We start from the raw sequence: 20,405 nt of genomic DNA, 5'->3' as shown, positions 1-20,405 counted from the left end.
GCCGCCCATCCCCGTGCCGTCCGGCCGGGAGGCAGCGGCGGCAGAGGGCGCTGGCCGGCCCGGGGCGGTGCCGCCCGGGGGAGGGCGCAGGCGGCCGGGGCGGGGGCGCGGCGGGGCGCAGGAGCCGCGGGCGGTGGCCGGGGCGGAGGAGCCAGCGCGGCCCATGGCTCCGCGGCTGCCGCTGCTGGGGCTGCTGCTGCTGCCGGCGGCGCTGCTGCTGCCGGCGGCGGCGGCGGCGGCGGCGGGAGGGGGGCGGCGGGCGGTGACCCCCGACGGGGCGGTCGCCAACTTGACGGTGGCAGTGGTACTGCCGGAGCGCAACGTGAGCTACGCGTGGGCTTGGCCACGCGTGGGGCCGGCGCTGAGCCTGGCGCTAGAAGCGCTGGAGCGGGGCGAACCGCCGCTCTTGCCGCGGCCCTTCTCGGTGCGCGTCGAGTTCATGAGCTCGGAGCTGGAGGGCGCTTGCTCCGAGTACGTGGCACCGCTGAACGCCGTGGACCTGAAGCTCTACCACGACCCCGACGTCCTTTTCGGGCCGGGCTGCGTTTACCCAGCTGCTTCCGTGGGGCGCTTCGCCTCACACTGGCGGCTGCCGCTCATCACCGGCGGGGCGGTGGCAGCCGGTTTCAGCCGCAAACGGGAGCATTACAGCACGACGGTGCGTACCGGGCCCTCGGCCCCTAAACTGGGTGCCTTCGTCTCCCACCTCCATGCCCACTTCAACTGGAGCAGCCGCGCTGTCCTTCTCTACGTGGACCGCAAGACCGACGACCGACCCTATTACTTCACCGTCGAGGGTGTCTACCAGGAGCTGCAGGACGGCAGCAACCTCACTGTGCGCCACCACATCTATTCCCCCGATGAGGGTGGTCCCGACACCGCCGTGCACTTCATCAAGGCCAACGGGCGCGGTGCGTGGGGCTGCGCGGCGTGGGGGGAGAGGGAGGGCGTGGGGGGACCCCGCGCAGAGCAGGGCTGAGCTCCCGGGGAAGGGGGGGTAGTGGAGGGGGCTCCCCGTGCGGGAGCCACGCAGGGCTCAGGGAGAGGAGGAGACAAAATCCTCTGTGGGGTTCAGTGAGGGGCTGAGGATGAGGTGGCATCCATGTGGGGCACAGTGAAGGGACAGGGGTGCGGTGGGGCCTGTGTGAGGACAAGCGAGGGGACAGAGGAGCAATGGGACATGCATAGGGTACAGCAAGGGGCTGGGGGTGCAGTGGGACATGCTTGGGGTGCAGCAGGGGGACAGGGGTGCTGTGAAGCACACGTAGCATACAACAAAGGGTTGAGAGTGCAGAGGGACCCATATGGGGCATAGCAAGGGGCCGAGGATGCAGTGGGGCACATATCGGGTACAGCAATGAGCTAGGGGTGCAGTGGGCTCCGTGTGGGATCCAGCGAGGGGACAGGGACACAGTGGGACCTGTGTAGGATAAAGTGAGGGGCAGGGAGCACAGTGGGACCCATGTGGGGCACAGCAAGGAGTCAGGGGGGCCGTGGGACCTATCTGGGGCACAGCAAGGGGTTAGGGGGCCACAGAGGTCCATGTGGGGCACAGCAAGGGGACAAGAACACAGTGGGATCCGTGTCGGGCAGAGCAACAGGCCAAGGAAACAGTGGCACCTTTGTGCGGCACTGTGAGGGTCTGAGGACAGGGCAGAACCTGTATGGAGTACAGCAACAGGCCAAGGACACAGTGGGACTCATGTGGGGCACAGCAAGGGACCAAGGGCACAATGGGACCCATGTGAGGTGCAGCAGAGGGTGGGCAGAGTGAGACCTGTGTGGGGCATGGCAAGGGGCCAGCAGCACAGTGGGACCTGTGTGGGGCACAGGGAGGACTGGGAGAGCAGAGAAACCTGCATGGGGAGGTGTGTGCACAAGGGACAAGGCAGGATCCAGGACCCCTGGACCACCCATTGCCAGTGGGGGAGTCCAAGGCAGGGCTGGGGGATCAGGGGGTACCCCTCCCTGCCCCCCAGTCCAGTCACCCTGTGCTGGAGGAGAGCTGGAGCAGAACCTCACCTCGGTGAGAGTCGTGGTGTGAGGGGCACTGGGACCACCCTACCCTCTGCGTTAGCAGGATCAGGACATCCCCAGGGACAGGTGGGACTCAGCCACCTCCTCAGAGGCTGCAGGGACTGTGTGGACGTGGCTGTCTGAAGGGCAGCGCTGGCTGTCGTTATGTGCCCAGAGCAGCCTGACGCCAACATGCCAAGATGGCTGTGCCATGCTTAGGAAGAGCCCACCAGCCTGACACCTGGGTGCCCTGGACTGTACTCATCCCCGCTGCGCCCTGAGGATGGGGCTGGGGAGATCTCCACCCTGCTGATGGAGGGATAAATCAATTTGATGCCTTGTGAGCGTCCCAGGAGAGCAGCTATATCAGGAGCAGGAGGAAATGGAGGGGCTTACAGAGGCAGCTGGAGAGCAAGGGCAGCCTGATGCTCTTCCATTATTGATGAGCGGAGTGTATTGATCCCGGAGCCAGTGGCTCTGTGATGCTTCTTAATGGATCCTGAGATGCTGTGTCATTAAGAAGGACATCGAACCGGGACAAGTGGGGCCAGATGGGTTAGTGAGAGAGATGGCTGAGGCTGCATAGGACCAGGCTAGGGGCACATGTCTGGGGTGCTTTGGGGTGCTGGACTGGGTTGCCCCAGGACTGGATCCATGAGGCTGGGTCCATAGGGCTGGTCATCCCATGGATGTGAACTGAGCAGCTTGTGGCTGCCCCTCTTGTTTGCTTGGCTGAGGGGCTGGGATGGAAGCTCCCTGCGTGCACTGTGACCAGGCGTGGGGTGTGGAGATTTGTTTGGGACAGGGGCAAAGAACCATGCAGGGAAAAAGGCTAAAATCAGTGATTACCATCAATGTTTCCGGCTTGGTGCCATAAATCATCCTGATGGGAATCGATCCCTCCTGGTGCAGGCAGGGAGTTGTGGCTGCTAGGGGAGGAGGCCAGGAACGGGCAGAGACCCGGGGGCCCTCTGACTCAGAAATGTGGGGGTGTCTGGGCTCCTCTGGCCACAGCCTAGAGATGGGGGCATGGTGTGGGGCTGAGTGCTAGGCCCCACAGAGGTGGGGTCTCAGGGCTGCGATGCCGATATTCCATATTTTCCTAAGCCGTGGGTGTGGGGCAGGGAGTGGGGACTCTGCAAGGCTGTCCCAGGGATGTCCATCCCTGCATGGCATGGCATGGAGAGGGAAGCAGAAGCTTCGGGCACAGCTAAATCCATGTCCGTGCCCTGCAACGACACCCATGTCATCCCTCTTGGCATCACATTCCTTCTCCCAGGTGGTGGTCAGGAGTGTGGTGAACCTTCCCTGGGAAAAGCTGCTGCTCTGCCCCACTGTGTGCCCCCAAATCTGCCGATCCCAGACATTTGCAGCTCTAAATAGTGGGCACAGGGGCATGTGTGTGCATCACCCTGTCCCACGTATGGCCATCTTGCACTTACCATTGCCCCTCTTGCTGGTGTCTGGGCGACGTGCAGGGGCCCATGTCTCTTCTGCCACTTGCAAAAGCACTGATATAATTAGAGCTGTGGTTGAGGGAATTACTGGAGCATCTGCCTGCAAAGCCCAGGTCCCCTGCCTGGGGAGATGGCCAGGTGCTCCCACCAGGAGGGGTGTGCATTTGGTCCTCATCCTCGCAATCCCCCTGGGCATGGGATGGCTGCTTGGCTGGGGTGGGGGACTCCACACTGCAGTGGTGGGACTGCCCGAAACTGGGATTTGTGGTGATGTGCTGCCCAAAACCAGGATTTTCCCTCACTTTAGGGTTTTCTTCTGTCAAGCAGTGTTCTGCCACCCCGCCTGTGTGCTTGGAGTCTGCCCATCCCCTGGAGCTGTAAACTTTGCCTCCTGCTTCACAGGCACCCCCTAAATCAATGCCTGGGGCTACACGCACCCCAGCCTTGCAGAACCCTATTCCCCTTGTCCTCAGTCATGCTGAGGCTGCCTTTGGCTATTTGCCGATCCCTGGGGGGTGCATGGGTGCATGAGCAGGCGGGGATGCTGCTGGCCAGGCAGGAGGCTGCCAGCTGGAGGCAGCTGCCAGCGTCACGGAGAGTGTTGACCCTTCCCTTCTGCATGGCTCCTGCATCCTGCCCCCAGGGAGCCATCCAGGCGCCATCGATCCCCTTGCTCGGTGGCCTTTGACCAAGCAGGCTTTTGCCGCCGCCACCATGGGGGCCGGCTGCCCGGGGTGTCCCACCATCTGCCACCAGCTGTTGTGGTTCCCCAGATTGTGTGGTGCCGTGGGCTGCCTTTTCCTGGCGCCTGCGATGGGATGGGGGCAGTCGGTCCCATGCTGTGTCCCCACGGGGGGACCCTCAGTGTCTGCATGCCAGGGAGATGCTGGGTTACCCATCCCAGCAGAGCAATTTGGGGAGTGGGAGAGGGCACTTTTCTGGATGTGAGGCCAGCAAAGTGGGGAAGCCGAGAGTGTTTTTTTGAGGTATTGCAGCACTCAGAGGGAAACCATTTCAGACTCTGAAATGAGCTTTTGCTCATGCACAGCCCAAGCTGCTGCGCTTTCCCTCTCCCCCTTGCCCAGGAGCAGCTCTCCATATTGCTGTCAGTTTCCCGTGCCCAGGGTGGCTGTGCTGGGTTTCTTCTCCCACCCATGGGCTCCCTCACTGCCCCTGCAAGCGATCTCTTGCCAGCCCTGCTGTTTGCATGGCCAGGTGCCCAGCATCAGCAGGGACCCCATCTCAGGGTGCAGGGACCCCATCCCGGGGAACAGAGACCTCATCCCAGGGAATGGGGCTTCGTTGCTGGCCCCAGCCCTCCCTGCGCTCCGGATTGTGCTGGGGCACTGGGCCCCATGCAGCAGGGCTGTGTGCCGGGGCCAGGGGCCAGCGCCCGACCGTGACATTCCTCCAGCGCCCGCCGCCGCCGCCTCCTCCATTGCGTTGCTCAATCCTGGGTTTCCAGCCAGGCTGGCTGGAGCGGGGGCCCTGGTTTTCCGGGGGGAGGGAGGAGGCAGTGGCAGGATCCTCAGCAAGGGCTAGGAGGGCCCCTGCTCAGGGGGGTTGCGGACACTCTTGGGCGCCTGTCCCCACAGCCTGTGGTGCCCTGTGCCAGCCCCGCACTGTCCCCATGCGGCACCCGGGTGGGCATCCCATGGGGGCTGGACAAGCCTCTAGCAGCAGGTGGGGGCTCATGGGGTGGCCGGCCAGGGCCCGGGCACCCCCTTGCCGCACGGGTCACACCAGCGAGATGCTCTGTTTCCAATTAGTGCCGTCAGCCGCCGAAGGTGCTGGAATGTGGGAACCTGCACATTCCTGCCACACGGCCAGCCAGCCACGAACCCAAACATGGGTTTGTCCCGTGTCCCAGCCCGGGTTCCCCAGGGGCCTCGGCACACGGCCCCGACACCTCCCCCAGTCCCCTGGCTGGGGCTGGCAAGCAGCAGACAAGGAGCTGATGCTGGGGGTGGCATCCCCTGAGAGCAGCTTTTGCTGGAGCAGTGTGTGAGGGGTCTGCGCATGGGATGTCTGCCTCATATTTTGGAGCAACTGTTCCCCTTTTCTCCTTTCCCCCTTCAGCCCAAGGTGGCTGATGGGGCAAGAGTCACTGGTCAGCGAGGGTGGTGGGGCTGAGTTACCTCTGTGGCCATGGGGCATGTGGCATGAGAAGGCAATGAGCCAAGTGCTGCCCCATCTGACTGCTCCATCCTCTGCTCCCCACAGCCAGTGAGTGTGCTCCTGGGGTTGCTCTGCCCCATCATCCCAAGGGAAAGGATCTCACCCCACAGCTTAGGAGGGTCCCCCGTGTGGGATCGGGGGCATTGCTCCACTAATGCCATGCATCTCACCAACAGTGGTATATCTCTGTGGGCCGCCAGAGATGCTGCGGCAGATCATGCAGCTGGCTCAGCGGGAGAACCTCACCAATGGTGACTACGTCTTCTTCTACCTGGATGTCTTTGGGGAGAGCCTGCGGAGTGACTCTGCCCGCGATCCCTTCAAGCCCTGGCAGCAGAGCCCAGGCCAGGACTCGGGGCTGCGTGAGGCTTTCCAGGTGAGCTGTGCCCCCTGCCTGGGGATGGGGACAGGGACCTCCCCAGCTGGGCCCCAGTGTGTGAACTGGAGTGCTGTGCTTGCTTGCAGATGGTACTGGTGATCACCTACTATGAGCCCCAAAACCCAGAGTACCAGCACTTCCAAACCCAGCTCATCCTGCGAGCTAAGCAGAAATTTGGGGTGCAGCTCAACTACTCCCTGGTGAGTGAGTCTCCCTGCATGATGGGGCAGTGGGGACCCTCCACATTGGGCTGTGGCACCTCACCAGGCTGCAGAGGGTGGGACATGGCCACAGGCAGTGCCAGAGGGGCCATCGCTGGTGAGAACAGCCATGGGCACTGCCAAACATCTGACCCACAGGGTCAGCACATGTCCCCAGTGTGGGGTTATGGGGCCATGTGTTTGTGTGTGTGGCCCTAGTGTGAGGGTCCTGGGGCTGGGGTACCCCTGTGCACGTGGCCTCAGGTATGCTGAGGTTTCTCCTGGCAGATGAACCTGGTGGCGGGTTGTTTCTATGATGGGATGCTGCTGTATGCCATGGTGCTGAATGAGACCCTGCGGGAGGGCGGCTCCAAGAAAAATGCCACCCACATCATTGAGAAGATGCGGGATCGCAAGTTCCAGGGTAATGGTGGGACAGGGGCAGCTGGGCTGGGGGTGCCACAGAGGCAGTGAGACCTGGTCCTCATCCCACCTGGGTTTCACTTCTCCTGCAGGCGTGACAGGGCTGGTGAGCATGGACAGCAACAATGACCGGGACACTGACTTCAACCTGTGGGCCATGGGTGACCTCGAGAGTGGGCAGTACGAGGTGGGAGCTGGCACTGGGATGCTGCCGGCAACTGGGGCTGTGGGATGGGTTGCTGGGGTTGGGGGGGCCTTAGCTCTCTCTGCTGTAGGTGGTGGGACACTACTCAGGTGTGGAGAAGCAGATCCACTGGCTGGGACGACCCATCCCCTGGGTGAAAGGGGCTCCCCCTTTGGACAACCCACCCTGTGTCTTCGACGTGGATGACCCCTCCTGTGATAAAAGTGGGTGAATGAGTTCCCCCCACCCCTTGGTCCATAGCACCGTTCCTTGTGGATGCATGGGAACCTGAAACCTGTGGCCAGCCAGGCCACGCTGACACCCTCTCCTGCCTGCAGCCCCCCTCTCCATGTTGGCCATCGTGGCTTTGGGCACTGGCCTCACCTTCGTCATGTTTGGCATCTCCAGCTTCCTCATCTTCAGGTCTGTCAGGGCTGGGGGAGCCTCTGCTTGGACACTGGGCACCCCTCAGCCTGGCAGGGGGTGGGAGGGAGGTGGGGTACAGGGGCCTGACCTCCATTTGCCCCCCAGGAAGCTGATGCTGGAGAAGGAGCTTGCCAGCATGCTCTGGAGGATCCGCTGGGACGAGCTGCAATTTGGGAGCCCTGAGCGGTACCACAAGGCAGCGGGCAGCCGGCTCACCCTGTCCCTGGTGAGAGCTGCCAGTCTCGGGGCACCAGCCTCCTCCTGCTCCTGCGCTGCCCTCCCTGCATGACACTCCTCCCTTGTTGATCCTCTACATGGTCCTCTGTCTCCTACAGAGCTGCAGCCCCATTGCATCCATCCTCTACAGAGCTGTAGCCCTATTGTATCCATCCCCTACAGGGCCCTTCCTCCCTGCATAGCTGTCCATCCCCTACAGAGTCACACTTCATCCATCCTCTACATGAACCCCCATCCACTGCAGTCCCACACTTGATCCATCCCCTGCAGAGCCCTAAATCCCTTACAGAGCACCATAACCCCTACGTGTCTCCATCCCCTACACAGCCACACCTTATCCATCACCTACACTCCCCAACAGCCCCTGCAGTACACCATGCTTCATCCTATAGACTTCACACTTCCTACAGAGCATGCAGAGCTTGTCCTGACCCTTCAGAGCTTGTCCTGCACCATCCTCTGCACACCTCTGGGTGTCCCTGCCCTTCTCCATTGGTGCCCGTCACCCCCTGTCCTGGGGTTCCCATCCTTAACCCCCTCTTTCCCTGTAGCGTGGCTCCAGCTATGGCTCCCTGATGACCACCCATGGCAAGTACCAGATCTTTGCCAACACCGGCCACTTCAAGGTCAGTTTGGCAGGTGGCAAACTGAGCTGTCCCCTCAAAACCCCTGTTGGGATGCTCCCCCTTGGCTGCACTCCCACCCTATGGGATGCTGGCACCTTCCTCCCCTCCCCAAACCCACCCAGTGGGTGCTGACCTCTTCTCTCTCCCCGATGCCCCAGGGCAATGTGGTGGCCATCAAGCACATCAACAAGAAGCGCATTGAGCTGACACGGCAGGTGCTCTTCGAGCTGAAACACGTAGGTTTGAGGGCTGAGGTGGGGTGGGCACCCTGCTTAGGGACGCAGGATCAGTCTTGGCCATGGCAGGGGGGCTGGTGGGAGCATGTCTGACCTCAAGCATGTCTCTGCTCTGCTTCCATGTCCAGATGCGGGACATCCAGTTCAACCACCTGACCCGCTTCATTGGGGCGTGCATCGACCCCCCAAACATCTGCATCATCACTGAGTACTGCCCACGGGGCAGCCTGCAGGTAGGAGGGTGGGAAGGCACGGCGGGGGTGATACTTAGACACTACAGGTGGTTTGGCTGGGCTGGGCATTGAGGAGAGGGCTGTAGATCCTTGTGGCTACCAAAGTCCCACAAGACTTGCAGCAAAGCTGCCCAGAGGGGCATCAGAGGCTGGTGGAGGGGAGGGAGTGAGTGCTGCATGGACCCCCCTGCAACTGGGTGCTTGGTGAGGCTGGTGCCAGTTCCACCATCCCCCGGATGCTTGGTGGGGTCCACTCAATGTGCTGCCCCAGGATGTCCTGGAGAATGAGAGCATCAACCTGGACTGGATGTTTCGCTACTCCCTCATCAATGATATTGTCAAGGTACCCAAGCAAGGGGCATGAGGGGCTACGTGGGGATGCATGAAGGATGCCAGCTTCACCATGTCCGTCTGTCCCAGGGAATGGCCTTCCTGCACAACAGCATCATTGGCCACCACGGCAGCCTCAAGTCATCCAACTGTGTGGTGGACAGCCGCTTTGTGCTGAAGATCACCGACTACGGGCTGGCCAGCTTCCGCACACCCTGCGACGGCGAGGACACGCATGCCCTCTACGCCAGTGAGTGCCTGCTCAGGGGGACCAGCGGGATGGGGTGGCCCTGTCTCACCACCCCACGGCTGTGTCCCACCAGAGAAGCTATGGACAGCCCCAGAGCTGCTGCAGAAGGGACGCCTGCCCACCCCGGGCATGCAGAAAGCCGATGTCTACAGCTTCGGCATCATCGTGCAGGAGGTCGCCCTGCGCAATGGTCCCTTCTACATTGAGGGCATGGACCTGAGCCCCAAAGGTGAGGGTGGGGGGCAGGTGTGGGGTGGTCCTGTCCCTGCTGAGGAGGTCCAGCGCTCACCATCAGCCACCCCCCGGCAGAGATTGTGCAGAAGGTGCGTAACAGCCAGAAGCCCTTCTTCCGCCCCTCCATTGACACCGGGGTGCACAGCGAAGAGCTGGCCGTGCTGATGGAGCGCTGCTGGGCACAGGAGCCGGCTGAGCGCCCCGACTTTAGCCAGATCAAGATCTTCATCCGTAGATTCAACAAGTGGGTGGCTTACGAGCGGGGAAGGTGGCCCTGGGTGGGAGCAGGGACAGCCATGGGGGCAGTGGTTGGGGGGCATCTCTTCCCGTGGTGCCAGCTGCCTGTACCCCGGCAGGGAGGGCAGCACCAGCATCCTGGACAACCTGCTGTCACGCATGGAGCAGTACGCCAACAACCTGGAGAAGCTGGTGGAGGAGCGAACGCAGGCCTACCTGGAGGAGAAGCGCAAGGCGGAGAACCTCCTCTACCAGATTCTGCCCCAGTGAGAGGGGAAGAGTGGGTTGGCATAGGGTCGACGTGGACCCACTGCTATGCAAGCATGGGGTCCTTTGCTGACCTTCCTTGCTGGTGTAGGGCAAGGGGTCGGTGGGACCAGGGGAATTGGAATGGGAGCCCACTGCTGTCCCCTTGTCCTCACCAGCTCTGTGGCGGAGCAGCTGAAGCGTGGGGAGACAGTGCGGGCTGAGGCTTTCGACAGCGTCACCATCTACTTCAGCGACATTGTGGGCTTCACTGCCCTCTCAGCAGAGAGCACGCCCATGCAGGTGAGAACAGGGCTTGAGGGGCAGCCCCGGCATGGGGCTGGCGGGGAGATTCATACCCTGGCAGTGCCATCCCTGGGGCTGGGAGGACATGCCTGCTCCCAGACCCACATGCACCCTTGCTCCATCCAGGTCGTGACACTGCTGAACGATCTCTACACTTGTTTTGATGCCATTATTGATAACTTCGATGTTTACAAGGTGAGGGGGGGTGAGCAAGCGCAGCCTCCCAAAATGAGGTGGGCAGTGGGGACCGCAGAGTGCAAGCATTCCCCCTGACCCCCCAGGTGGAGACCATCGGGGATGCCTACATGGTGGTGTCAGGGCTGCCGGTGCGCAACGGGAAGCTGCACGCCCGTGAGATCGTTCGCATGGCTCTCGCCTTGCTCGAGGCTGTCAAAACCTTCAAGATCCGGCACCGGCCCAACGACCAGCTCCACCTGCGCATCGGCATACACACCGGTGAGCCCCCCTGCCAGCCAGCACCATGGATTGGGAGTTGCTCGCCCACCCACCCTGCAGCAGCCCCGGGCATCTCTCTGCTTGCAGGTCCTGTGTGTGCCGGAGTTGTGGGTCTGAAGATGCCACGGTACTGCCTATTTGGGGACACGGTGAACACCGCATCCCGCATGGAGTCCAATGGCCAGGGTGAGCCATGGGGCTGGCAGCTGGGCTCTGGTGCCATGGGTCATGCCCTGCTCCTGGACCCAGCCATGTCCCTTTTGCCCCTTTGTGCCACCCAGCCTTGAAGATCCATGTCTCGTCCACCACCAAGGAAGTCCTGGATGAGTTTGGCTGCTTTGAGCTGGAGCTGCGTGGGGATGTGGAGATGAAGGTGAGGGCACGGGGACTCTGGTGGGGTGCCAGCCCTTCCTGATGCAGGGGTGTGTGATGGGTGGCTGGGTTGGGGCTGAGACCCCTCATCCCCTTCGTTTCTGGGGATGGCACCCAAGGAGCAGCACAGATGTGAGGAGGGTCTCACTGCCCCCTCTGCCTTCCAGGGCAAGGGGAAGATGCGGACATACTGGCTGCTGGGTGAGAGGAAAGACCCCAAAGTCATCTGAGCCTGGCGGCAGTGGTGGAGCCCGCAGACCTGATGGGGTCACCAATGCTTCCCGGTGCCTGGACCCCTGGGATGCACAGGGACCTCCCCCCCATCACTGCAGCCCCCTACCACCACCACAGCCCCCCTGCTTCAGCAGGGCTCAGGCATGGGGGGGCAAACAGCCATGGCAATGCCTGCCACCCTCCATTGGCACCAGCAAAGCCCACCTCCCCCCACAGCCTCTGCTGGAGCGGGGGAGCCAGCCCCGAGCCAGCCCAGGGAGGACCCCATAACCCACCACCCTCTGGGGTCCAGCGCCCCCCAATCCTCTCCCCCGCGGCTCAGCTGGCTCTGAGCTGCTCCTGGGGCCTGGCTGCCCCGCAGGGCATTTTGCCGTCTCTTTTCAATACCTGGTCCCTGACAGAATTTGTGCACACATCGCTTCCTCTCCTGGGGGGTGGGGAACTGGGGGCTTCTGCTGGGACTGACCCCCTGGCCAGGGCAGGCTTCAATGCTGTGTCTCACCCCAGCCCCGGTCTCCCCCTTCCCTGTATATAGCCCCACCAGGTCATGTAAATACTTCCCCTCTCCCAGGTGTAAATATAGGAGTCACTGCAAACTATTTTGTTGAAATACAAACTCCCCCAAACCCCTCCATCCCTCGGCCTCTGCTTCACTCTGCCCTGGAGTCCCAAGTTGGATGGGGGAACGGGAGGGAACCCCAACACAATGCTCAGCCTGGGCTGGGGTGACCTCCCAGAGCATTGTACCCCGGGGTCCAGCTGAAATGAGGAGTGGGGGTGCAGGCTGGCTACAGCGGCGGCTGGCGAGGGCTCAGGGCGGTGCTGGGAAGGCCGAGCTGCCGCGACGGGGTTTGCTTTGGCGTGAGGGCTGCAGTGCGTTCCTCTGAGCTCATGTTCTGGCCCTGCTGCCACCGCCGCCTCTTACTGGAACCCACCTGTGCCTGGGGACCGGGACGGGGGCTGCGTGTCATCTGCTGTGGGTGCCGGGACACATCCCAGGGGCTCTCCCTTCTGTGCTCAAGGAGGGAGGCTTGCGGCAATAGCGTGTTTTGGGGCAGCGGTGATTTGCAGAGGGGCTGGGGGATGTCCCCACACCTGCACTGCATGGCCCCACAGGGACCAGGATGCCAGGGACACAGTGCTCCCCGCAAGACACCCAGCCTGAGGACAACTCTGGTGCGGCGATGATGCTGAGGCCACCTGGGCCCCCCCTAGATCTTTATTTCTTGTTGGGCCAGAGCTGGATCCTCAGTGGGGCATAGCGTGGGAACTGGTGCAGGTCCCCAGTGAGGTAGCTGGAGAAGACTGAGGTCTTGCGAAAGCGTTGAGTCTTGCAGCTGATGCCGTCGATACCCTGGAGGGCAGGGAAGTGGAGAGGTCTCTGTCAGCAGCCGTGTCCCCCAGCTGCTGGCAGGGCAGGGTGCCAGGGAGGACTCACGGGGTATTTGTCCACCCAGAAGCTGTAGGGCTCATCCGCATAGTAGTTGTGGGGCTGCAGGTAGAAACGATGTGACAGTGGGCAGGGGGGACAGCATGCCCAAGGAGGGCACAGGAGTCTTGTCCCACAAGCTGGGGTGGTGGGGCGGCTGTCCCCTGCCCGTACCTGGCTAGTGGGCTGCCTTCTGGACTGGTAGTCCCTAGCCTGCTGGTCCTGGTGCGTGGTGGAGTCTGACTCCATGGGGACCCGGGGGGAAAAGATCTTCTCCAGGAACTCCTTCCTGCTGGCAGAACAGATGCTGCACCCCTCAGCTCTGGGGTCTCCCCTGCCCTGGGCAGGCACCCACAGCAGGGTCCCCCATTTCAGGGTATGGCTCCAGGGATGGGTAGCATGTCAGAGCACGGGCTTGCCTGAATTTCTGGTAAAGTGTGGACTCCAGCATGGCCTCCCGCAGCCCTTGGGGGGAAAGGTGCAATCAGCCCTGCAGCTGAGACCCACTCGCTGCCTTTTTGGGGGGCACATGGCTCAGGGGTGGGGAGCTCAGCCTCACCTTTTCCCAGCATCAGGACCCTGCGTGGCAGGCGGTATGTGTCCTTTGTAGAGGTACTGTAGGTGGGCTGGGAGACAGGCTCGTGGGCCAGCAGCCTGCGGTGGCCGTGCCGGTAGATGAAGCCCTCACTGCCCGGCTCGCCCTCTGGGACAGCATCCAGGTGGTTTGTGGCTCTCTGGGGACATACAGTGCGGGCTGCAGGAAGGGGACAGGAGCCCACTCTGCGGGGCCCCATGTCTGCTCCTGGCATTTAGGCTTTCAGTAGTCCCCTGGGGCTCTTGGCTGGCTTGGGAGGTTGGGATTAGTACCTCCTTCTGCTGAACATCCCCAAGCTGGGGGCACTGCCCCATAACTGAGGCCATGACACACAGGCAGGTGGCCAGCACAAGCCTTGGGAGCAGCCCCAGAGGCACGAACTGCAAAATGGGGGGACGGTCCTTCCAACTGGCACCCCAGGAAAGCTGGTGTGGGGCCAGGGCTGATCTCTTCTGCCTGCCAGGGGTCAGTCAGCCTCCTACAGCCCCCCCCGACCCCCTCGGTGCCCAGGGTGCCCTTGCAGCTGGGCAAGCACTCTTATGGCACTCAGACTAACTGTGGGGTGTCCAGGCTGTGGCACAGTTTGGCCCGTGTCCCCCCCAGCCCAGTTCACCCAAGCAGGTGTCCCTGCATCCCCGCAGTGGGCCATGACACCCAGCAGCGAGCTGCCGGTTCTCTGCCTTTTGTGCTATTGAATTTCATCTCCTTTCCATCCCGCTGGGCTCAACGTCATCCAGGGAGCTCCAGCTTGGCCAAGGGCAGCTATTTAAAGAGACGGGGGCTGCCTAGGAGCAGGGGCCTTCACAAGATCAGCAAGTGGGATGCGGTGGGGTGGGTTTCGAGGGACATTTCCCCTTATGGTCCCCCAGCCAGTGGTTACCTCCTCCTGCCAGTTGCGGATCAAGCAGCTCCCTCGAGGCACTGGCCGTCTGGGCTGCTCCATCAGCGTTTGCAGGGAGACAGGCTGCGCCCGCACCACAACAGAGGGCACCTCCTTGGGGCAGGTCCCCAGCTTTGCAGGGGAGGGTGGCAGCTCGACCTCGCTGGGATCTGCCCCAGCCTCAGGAGGTGGCACCGTGTTGGGCACAGCAGGCAGGGCCTCGGGGGGCAGCTCAGCCGTTGGCAATGGCATCTGCTGGGGCGCCTCGTCCGTGGCTGTTGGTATCTCCCTGGGGAACAGAGGCTCCTCCATGTGCACCCCAGGCAGGAGGACAGTTCTGGTGCCCCTGTCCACGCATGGTGGCCTCACTCCAGCATGCACGGGAGGCACGAGGCCTGTCAGAGCCACCCTGTGGGGGGGACATGGTCTCTGAGGCAAGGCAGTGGAGAGCATCCGTCAGCCCCCACTTACCTGCACTGTCCTCAGCCCCCACCAGAATCAGCAGGGCCTGAGGACGGGGACCCTGAGTCCCCACAGTGTCACCCCACCCCACAGTGGGGAACAAAGTATTCTGCTCCTTTTGTGGGGCAGAATCAGGGCCTGCTGCTGGGTCTGTGCTGCAGGGGAGTTTCCCCCTCCATGACTCTCCTCTGCCCCCTTGCCCCGCTGCCCCAGCAACACCCCCTCCAGTGTCCCCCTCCCAGGTTATGCCTCCCAATGCTCCTCCCTGCACTGTGTCCCTTGCCGGGGCTCTGCACCCCCCACGCCCCCTTGCCTGGGCTCTGTGCCCACATCATTCTCCCCAGGCACGACCCACTCCAGGCCGTGCCCCCCAACCTCCCCATCTCCTAATGCCTCCCTGACCCCTTAATGCCCTCTAGGCCCTGTCCCCAACCCACGCAGGCCCCTGCCCCCTAGTGTTCCCCTCAGGGACCACCCCAAGCTCCTAGACCCCTTAGTGCCCTCCCGGTGCCCCCCGTCCTGCCCCACCCCCGGGGGGTCTCGGGCCCCCGCCGCCGCGCTCCCGGCTCCATAGCGCCTGCGCAGGGTGAGCCTGCTGCGTCTCCATGGAGACGGTAAACACCGGCCGCGGCCGCAGGCTCATTGGTGACGCCGGGTGCGTGCGCACCTCCCATTGGCGGAGAGCCTGAAGGGGAGGGGGCAGGGTCCACTTGGGGGCGGGGTCATGCGGCAGGATTGGAGTGTCGCGGGGAAGAGGGCGTGACCGGGGACAAGTGGGCGTGGTCCCGGCCAGCAAGGGGTGTGGCCAGGCCCGGGTTGGGCTCCAGGGACGGGGTGGTCACCCCAAGCCTGGGGGGTCCCCACCCCTGGGGGTCCGTGTTCCCCGGGTCCGTGTCTCCCGGCCGCCGCCCTGGCGCCTTGGAGCTGCCACCGGCGGGGGAGGGAGGAGCCCTGGGCCCGGCCAGAGCTCAAGAGCATGATCTGGGGGGCAGGGATGGCCCTGGAGGCTGTTGGGGAGGAGACAGCTGGGCACCGTGCCCGGGCAGGGACAGCTCAGCCCCACCGGGGCGGCAGGAGGGACATGCCCTGCGCTGGGCGCCTGGGGACATGCCGCTCCCCATGACTTGACCTAAATGATGCCCCCCAACATTTTGGCCAGGCGCTCAGTCACACCCATCTGCCCCAGGGACTGGCCCGGGGTGACAGGGCAGGATGGCCCTGGCGCCTGGCTGGGGACAGGCAGGCGTGGAGCTGCTCCCCTCTCCAACAGCCCTCACCGGGCCCCCGGCTCCCGTCCACACGCAAGCCTGGCAGAAGAAGGGCCCTTTGATAGCAGGCGGCGGGCTCGGGCGCGAGGGCTGTTATTCCAGCCCTCTGCGGTGTGCACGGCACACTCGGCGTTGGGGCCTCTTGTTTTTCCTGGCTGGGGATGTGCTCAGCCCCTTTGGCCTCAGCCAGCCGGGGCCCCCAGCGGGGACCACTCCTCCCTCCGTGTGTTCGGCCCCATGCCAGGCAGGGGCTCCTCTGAACCCATCTGCTGCGCAGCTGCAGGGAAGAGGGAGAGACGTGCCCCAGAGCTCAGGCTCAGCCAAAGGCTCCCCCTCCCATGCTGGGGCTGCAGCAGGTCTGCTGCCGCTGGAGCTGGGTGCTCAGATATCCCGAGACCTGGGTGCTTGCTGGGAGGGTGTTGGGGTGTGTGCTGCTGGCTGTGCCCCCCACGCTCAGCCCCAGGCCCAGGGCTGGCCCCTGGGGTGCACTCGTACCCCAGCTCTTGCTGGGGAGGTGGCAGCCTGGGCACCGTGCCACAGCTTACACCCCAGGGTGCTCTTCCCATGAGCATCTCCTGATTCCCCACCAGACACATGTGGGCTTGTCCCTAGGCGAGCCAAAAGCCTGTCTGGGCAGCACAGGGGACACAAAAGGGACACTAAAGGCACAGCGGCACAGTGTGGGACAGGGACCCTGGCGATGCTAGCTCAGGGGTGTGAACACACTGTACGGCAAACCACTCTGGGGCAGCACATAGGGCGTTGCCATGAGACTGCACCCTGACCGTACTGCCATGGGGCAGCAGCCCTGGAGCTGCTGGAGCACATCTGGCTGCCTCTTGCCGGCTGACACATCCCCCGCCGCCCCCCTGCCCTGCTCTTTTGGGAACTTGCGTCATTTGTGATAGTCTTCAGCTGAGGAACGAAAACAGCCCTTGGCCCCCACCCCCCCTTTCCCCAGGGCTTGGCCCTATGGGGCCGTGACCGCTGTGCTGCCCTGAAGCTGCTTGGGGACTGACAAAATAAACACAGCACGGGAGGAAACACACTCACAGGCATCTGTCCCCTGACCTCGCGTGCCAGCACTCGTCCTCCACTGGACACAGCAACCCTGGAGGGCTGCTTGGGGTGAGCCCTGGGGGACGCTGCACTGGGGATACCTGGCCCCTCGTTGAGATCCCAGAGTCTGCAGCCCTGACACAGGGCTGTCCCATGTCCGAGAGCGACCCCGGCCCATGCTGAGACACAAGTGGTTCTGAGAGGCAGGAAGCAGCAGAATCCAACAGTTTTAAGGTTCATTTGCACCCCGAAAACATTCCCTATGCTCTACTGTGTGTGTGGGGAGGAGAAGCAACTAGGCTCTGCCACAGCCCCACGCTGCTCCCCGGGGAGCCGCGCCACCAGCGCCATGGAGCTGGATGCTGAACAGAGCCGCCATTCTCCCCGGCGCACTGCGGTCCCCTGTGCGGCTGGCTAGGGCCCAGGCGGCCCCACCAGCGGTGCCAGGTGGGCCGTGTGCCACGCCAGCACCGGCCCCCGCCGCTAAATATAGCCCCGGCGGCCGGCTGTGGCCCGGCACACGGCGGGAGCGGGAGGCGCGGGGCAGGGAGCACAGGCGGCTGCGCGCTGGTGGCGAGTGAGCAGCTGCTGAGCACGGCTGGGGCCTGGTGCTTGCGGCTGCGTGTGCGTGAGCCCTGGTGCGTGTGCACCCCACTCGGGGTGGACATGGCCATGTACGGGCGTGCGTGTGCAGTCCACGTGTATAAACGTGCGAGTGCTGCTGTGTGCATAGTGCTGCCCGGGTTTTTCACGCACAGAGGGGTCTGCAGTGTGCAACACGACACCTTTTCCATAGAGGGTCTAGGGTGTGCAGCACAATGCAGGCACAGAGGTCAGGCACATGCAACGCTTTTGCACAGTGGTGCATGCACAGGGGGGTTGGGATGTGCAGGGCAATGCGCTTTTCATAGTAGCGCATTCACAGGGGTCTGCTGTGTGCAATGCGATGTTTGAACAGTGATGCAAACACAGGGCATCCTGGGTGCACACTGCAATGTTTTGCACACTGGTGCACACGCAGGGTGGCCTGTGGTGTGCAAAACAATGTGTTTTGCACAGTGGTGCATGCGCATGGAGTCTGGGGTGCGCAACACAATGCAGGCACAGTGGTCTGGTGTGTGCAACACTTTTGCACAGTGGTGCCTGCACAGGGGGTCTGGGATGTGCCGTGCAATGCATTTCACATTATAGTGCATTCATGGGGGGGTCTGCTGTGTGCAATGCAACATTTACACAGTGGTGCTAAGCGCGAGGTGTCTGTGGTGGGCAGTGCAATGTGTTGTGCACAGTAGTGCACACATGGGGGGCTGGGTCGCGCAGTGCAATGTGTAAGGGGTCTGGGGTGTGCAGTGCAGTGAGTTTTGCACATTCAGTGGGGTCAGAGTGTGCAATGTAGCAAGTTTGGCACAGCAGCGCATGCACAGGCGGTGTGGCAAGTGCAGTGTACAGTGATACAGGGGCATGTGTGTGTGTGCAGGGGGCAGCACACCCGCCATGCAGCCACTGCCCTTAGCTTTATGTACCACCTGGGAGCTCCCGAAGACACTGTGGTGAGCAGTAAATGTGCAATTAGTGTGTTTAGTTCAATTTAGTGCAATTAGCTCACTTTTGCAACGCAAAGAAGCATCAGCACCCTGTGTGGAGCTTTGGCAGCAGTATGGGAGATGCTTGCAGGGTACCCAGGGACTTGGTGGGGGGCACGTGGCAGTACTGGGGCTGGGTGCTCCTGGCACCCCCAGGATGTACCCCAGCTTGGGGACACCCTCGCAGCAGCCAGCCTGTTCACCCCCTCCCCAGCACCAGCATGGGCCTTTTGCCTGCGGGGTGTGGACACCCCCACAAAAACCTCTTGCTCTAACTGGGGGGCTCCAGAGCATCTCCAGCCCCGGTGAGGCGGAAATGTGGGAAGCACAACCCCCTCTACAATAACCAAGGCACCAAGTCCCACCTGCATCCCTGCCTCAAGTCCTGCTGGCATGTCCCTGCTGTGTGACGCTCAAAGCCACTGGTGTTCCAGGCTGGCCACAACAACACAGAGCCACGGAAGCCAACGCCAAGATGTTTATTGGGGGGTGGCGGGTGTGAGTGGGTGTTCAGCCGGGGGGCCAGCCCAGCTGCCGCCCCCCCAGCACATGGAGGTGCAGATGGTAGACAGATTGGGCGCCGTGCTTTCCATCGTTGATCACTGTCAGGAGAAGGACAGGGGGTCAGGCCACCCCCACACTGAGCCACACCTCACAGCCCCGCTCCCCCAGGGCCACCAGATAGGGTCCTGCCCCACGGCACGGCAGGGGACACCAACTCACCAAGGCGGTAGCCATCAGCCAGACCCTCTGCCTGCGCTGTGCGTGCTGCCACCACCAGCAAGTGCCCCAGGAGCTGGAGGGGGGGGCACAAGAGTCAGCAGGCTCTGTGTGTGTATCCCGATTTGTGTCCTAGAGACCACCCTGGACTCACCTCAGTGTCCTGGGGACCCACACGGCTGATCCGGGGGATGGGGCGCTTGGGGATCACCAAGAAGTGGACGGGGGCTTGAGGGGCCACGTCGCGGAAAACCAGGCACTGCCGGGGGGAGCAAGGTGAGCCCCGCACCCACGGGTGCTCCCCCCCGGCCGTCCCCTGTGCCCTGCTGTCCCCACTACCTTGTCATCTTCATAGAGAATGGTGGCAGGCACACTGCGGGCGATGATCTTGCTGAAGATGGTGGGCTGCCCGCCCGCCTCCTCGCCGGCCGCCGCTGCCCGCTGCGCTTTGCCCACCTCCCCGTCCTGCCCGCCGGGTGCCGCCACCCACCGCTGTGACAGAGGGACACATGGGGCCTTACGGCCTGGGCCACCCGGGAACGGGGACCCTGGGGTGGCAGAGGGACACGCGTGCGAGAATGTGTGATGGGATGGATATAGGGGTGCCATGCGGGGGTAAAGCACATGGCGGTGATGGAGGGGTTGCCCGTGGGGGTGACGGGGATGCACCACGGGAATGCACATGGGGGTCATGGGGATCCACGCGGGGACGAGGCTGGACGCTCACGGACGCTCCGAGGCCCCGTGCCGTGGGGGTGCACACGCAGGAGCTCACGCTCGCCGCGGACCTTGCGAAGACACGGCAGACCCTGGCATTGGCCCCCGCCTCTGTCCCTCCCACCCCACGCGTGTCCCCGCGCCCACCTGCCCCGCGCGCCGCGCCGCCCAGCCGCGCGCCAGCCCCCGCGCCAGCACCGCCGCCATGGCCGCCGCGCCACGCCCCGCCCCGCCCCGCCATTGGCTCCCACCCCTGTCACTCCCACCCCTTCCCCGGCACCTTAAAGCGCCCGCCCGCGCCCACGCGTAACTCGCGGGCGCCACCGTCGGGCCCTCGGCGGAGGGTGCGGTGCTCCCGCCGGACCCCTCACCCCGCGAGTGGGTGCCGTGACCACGCACGGCAGCGCAGCCCCGCTCCCCCCACAATGACCC

The 20,405-nt window shown here is 63.3% G+C and overlaps 3 protein-coding genes across 3 annotated transcripts; 1 reads left to right on the top strand and 2 right to left on the bottom strand.

Annotated features, from left to right (window-relative positions):
* The first annotated feature begins 140 nt into the window (after positions 1 to 140).
* Positions 141 to 11,887, top strand: NPR2 (natriuretic peptide receptor 2). The gene is made up of 22 exons (XM_065656434.1): positions 141 to 911; positions 5,828 to 6,027; positions 6,117 to 6,230; positions 6,519 to 6,654; positions 6,746 to 6,840; positions 6,929 to 7,061; positions 7,176 to 7,260; positions 7,369 to 7,489; positions 8,052 to 8,126; positions 8,285 to 8,362; positions 8,491 to 8,595; positions 8,867 to 8,938; positions 9,016 to 9,175; positions 9,249 to 9,404; positions 9,485 to 9,653; positions 9,766 to 9,912; positions 10,072 to 10,195; positions 10,325 to 10,393; positions 10,480 to 10,654; positions 10,742 to 10,840; positions 10,936 to 11,027; positions 11,194 to 11,887. The coding sequence occupies exons 1-22, from the start codon at positions 164 to 166 to the stop codon at positions 11,254 to 11,256; spliced, it is 3,216 nt and encodes a 1,071-aa protein (XP_065512506.1). The 5' UTR covers positions 141 to 163; the 3' UTR covers positions 11,257 to 11,887.
* A 592-nt stretch (positions 11,888 to 12,479) lies between these two features.
* On the bottom strand, positions 12,480 to 15,191 carry SPAG8 (sperm associated antigen 8). Its single transcript, XM_065655764.1, has 7 exons — positions 15,155 to 15,191; positions 14,165 to 14,573; positions 13,249 to 13,423; positions 13,109 to 13,154; positions 12,864 to 12,978; positions 12,699 to 12,752; positions 12,480 to 12,614 (listed from the first exon to the last, which is right to left on the bottom strand). The coding sequence occupies exons 2-7, from the start codon at positions 14,474 to 14,476 to the stop codon at positions 12,480 to 12,482; spliced, it is 837 nt and encodes a 278-aa protein (XP_065511836.1). The 5' UTR covers positions 14,477 to 14,573; positions 15,155 to 15,191.
* A 3,808-nt stretch (positions 15,192 to 18,999) lies between these two features.
* On the bottom strand, positions 19,000 to 20,180 carry HINT2 (histidine triad nucleotide binding protein 2). The gene is made up of 5 exons (XM_065656763.1): positions 20,121 to 20,180; positions 19,596 to 19,748; positions 19,411 to 19,515; positions 19,260 to 19,332; positions 19,000 to 19,138 (listed from the first exon to the last, which is right to left on the bottom strand). The coding sequence occupies exons 1-5, from the start codon at positions 20,178 to 20,180 to the stop codon at positions 19,047 to 19,049; spliced, it is 483 nt and encodes a 160-aa protein (XP_065512835.1). The 3' UTR covers positions 19,000 to 19,046.
* Between the last annotated feature and the right edge of the window lie 225 nt (positions 20,181 to 20,405).

The sequence above is a fragment of the Caloenas nicobarica genome, chromosome Z (assembly GCF_036013445.1).
Source record: "Caloenas nicobarica isolate bCalNic1 chromosome Z, bCalNic1.hap1, whole genome shotgun sequence".
NCBI classification, from domain to species: domain Eukaryota; kingdom Metazoa; phylum Chordata; class Aves; order Columbiformes; family Columbidae; genus Caloenas; species Caloenas nicobarica.
This window is presented reverse-complemented; position numbering and strand designations above follow the sequence as displayed.

Excerpts from the sequence above, each read along its gene's own strand:
- SPAG8 (XM_065655764.1), bottom strand. The coding sequence starts at position 14,476 with ATGGAGGAGCCTCTGTTCCCCAGGGAGATACCAACAGCCACGGACGAG. Across the intron at positions 13,424-14,164 it reads TCCGCAACTGGCAGGAGGAG|AGAGCCACAAACCACCTGGA; the intron begins GTAACCACTGGC and ends GTATGTCCCCAG. Across the intron at positions 12,979-13,108 it reads ACACTTTACCAGAAATTCAG|GAAGGAGTTCCTGGAGAAGA; the intron begins GCAAGCCCGTGC and ends TTCTGCCAGCAG.
- HINT2 (XM_065656763.1), bottom strand. The coding sequence starts at position 20,180 with ATGGCGGCGGTGCTGGCGCGGGGGCTGGCGCGCGGCTGGGCGGCGCGG. Across the intron at positions 19,749-20,120 it reads CGGCGCGGCGCGCGGGGCAG|CGGTGGGTGGCGGCACCCGG; the intron begins GTGGGCGCGGGG and ends CCTCTGTCACAG. Across the intron at positions 19,333-19,410 it reads TGGGTCCCCAGGACACTGAG|CTCCTGGGGCACTTGCTGGT; the intron begins GTGAGTCCAGGG and ends CCCCCCCTCCAG.
- NPR2 (XM_065656434.1), top strand. The coding sequence starts at position 164 with ATGGCTCCGCGGCTGCCGCTGCTGGGGCTGCTGCTGCTGCCGGCGGCG. Across the intron at positions 6,231-6,518 it reads TGCAGCTCAACTACTCCCTG|ATGAACCTGGTGGCGGGTTG; the intron begins GTGAGTGAGTCT and ends TTCTCCTGGCAG. Across the intron at positions 11,028-11,193 it reads GTGGGGATGTGGAGATGAAG|GGCAAGGGGAAGATGCGGAC; the intron begins GTGAGGGCACGG and ends TCTGCCTTCCAG.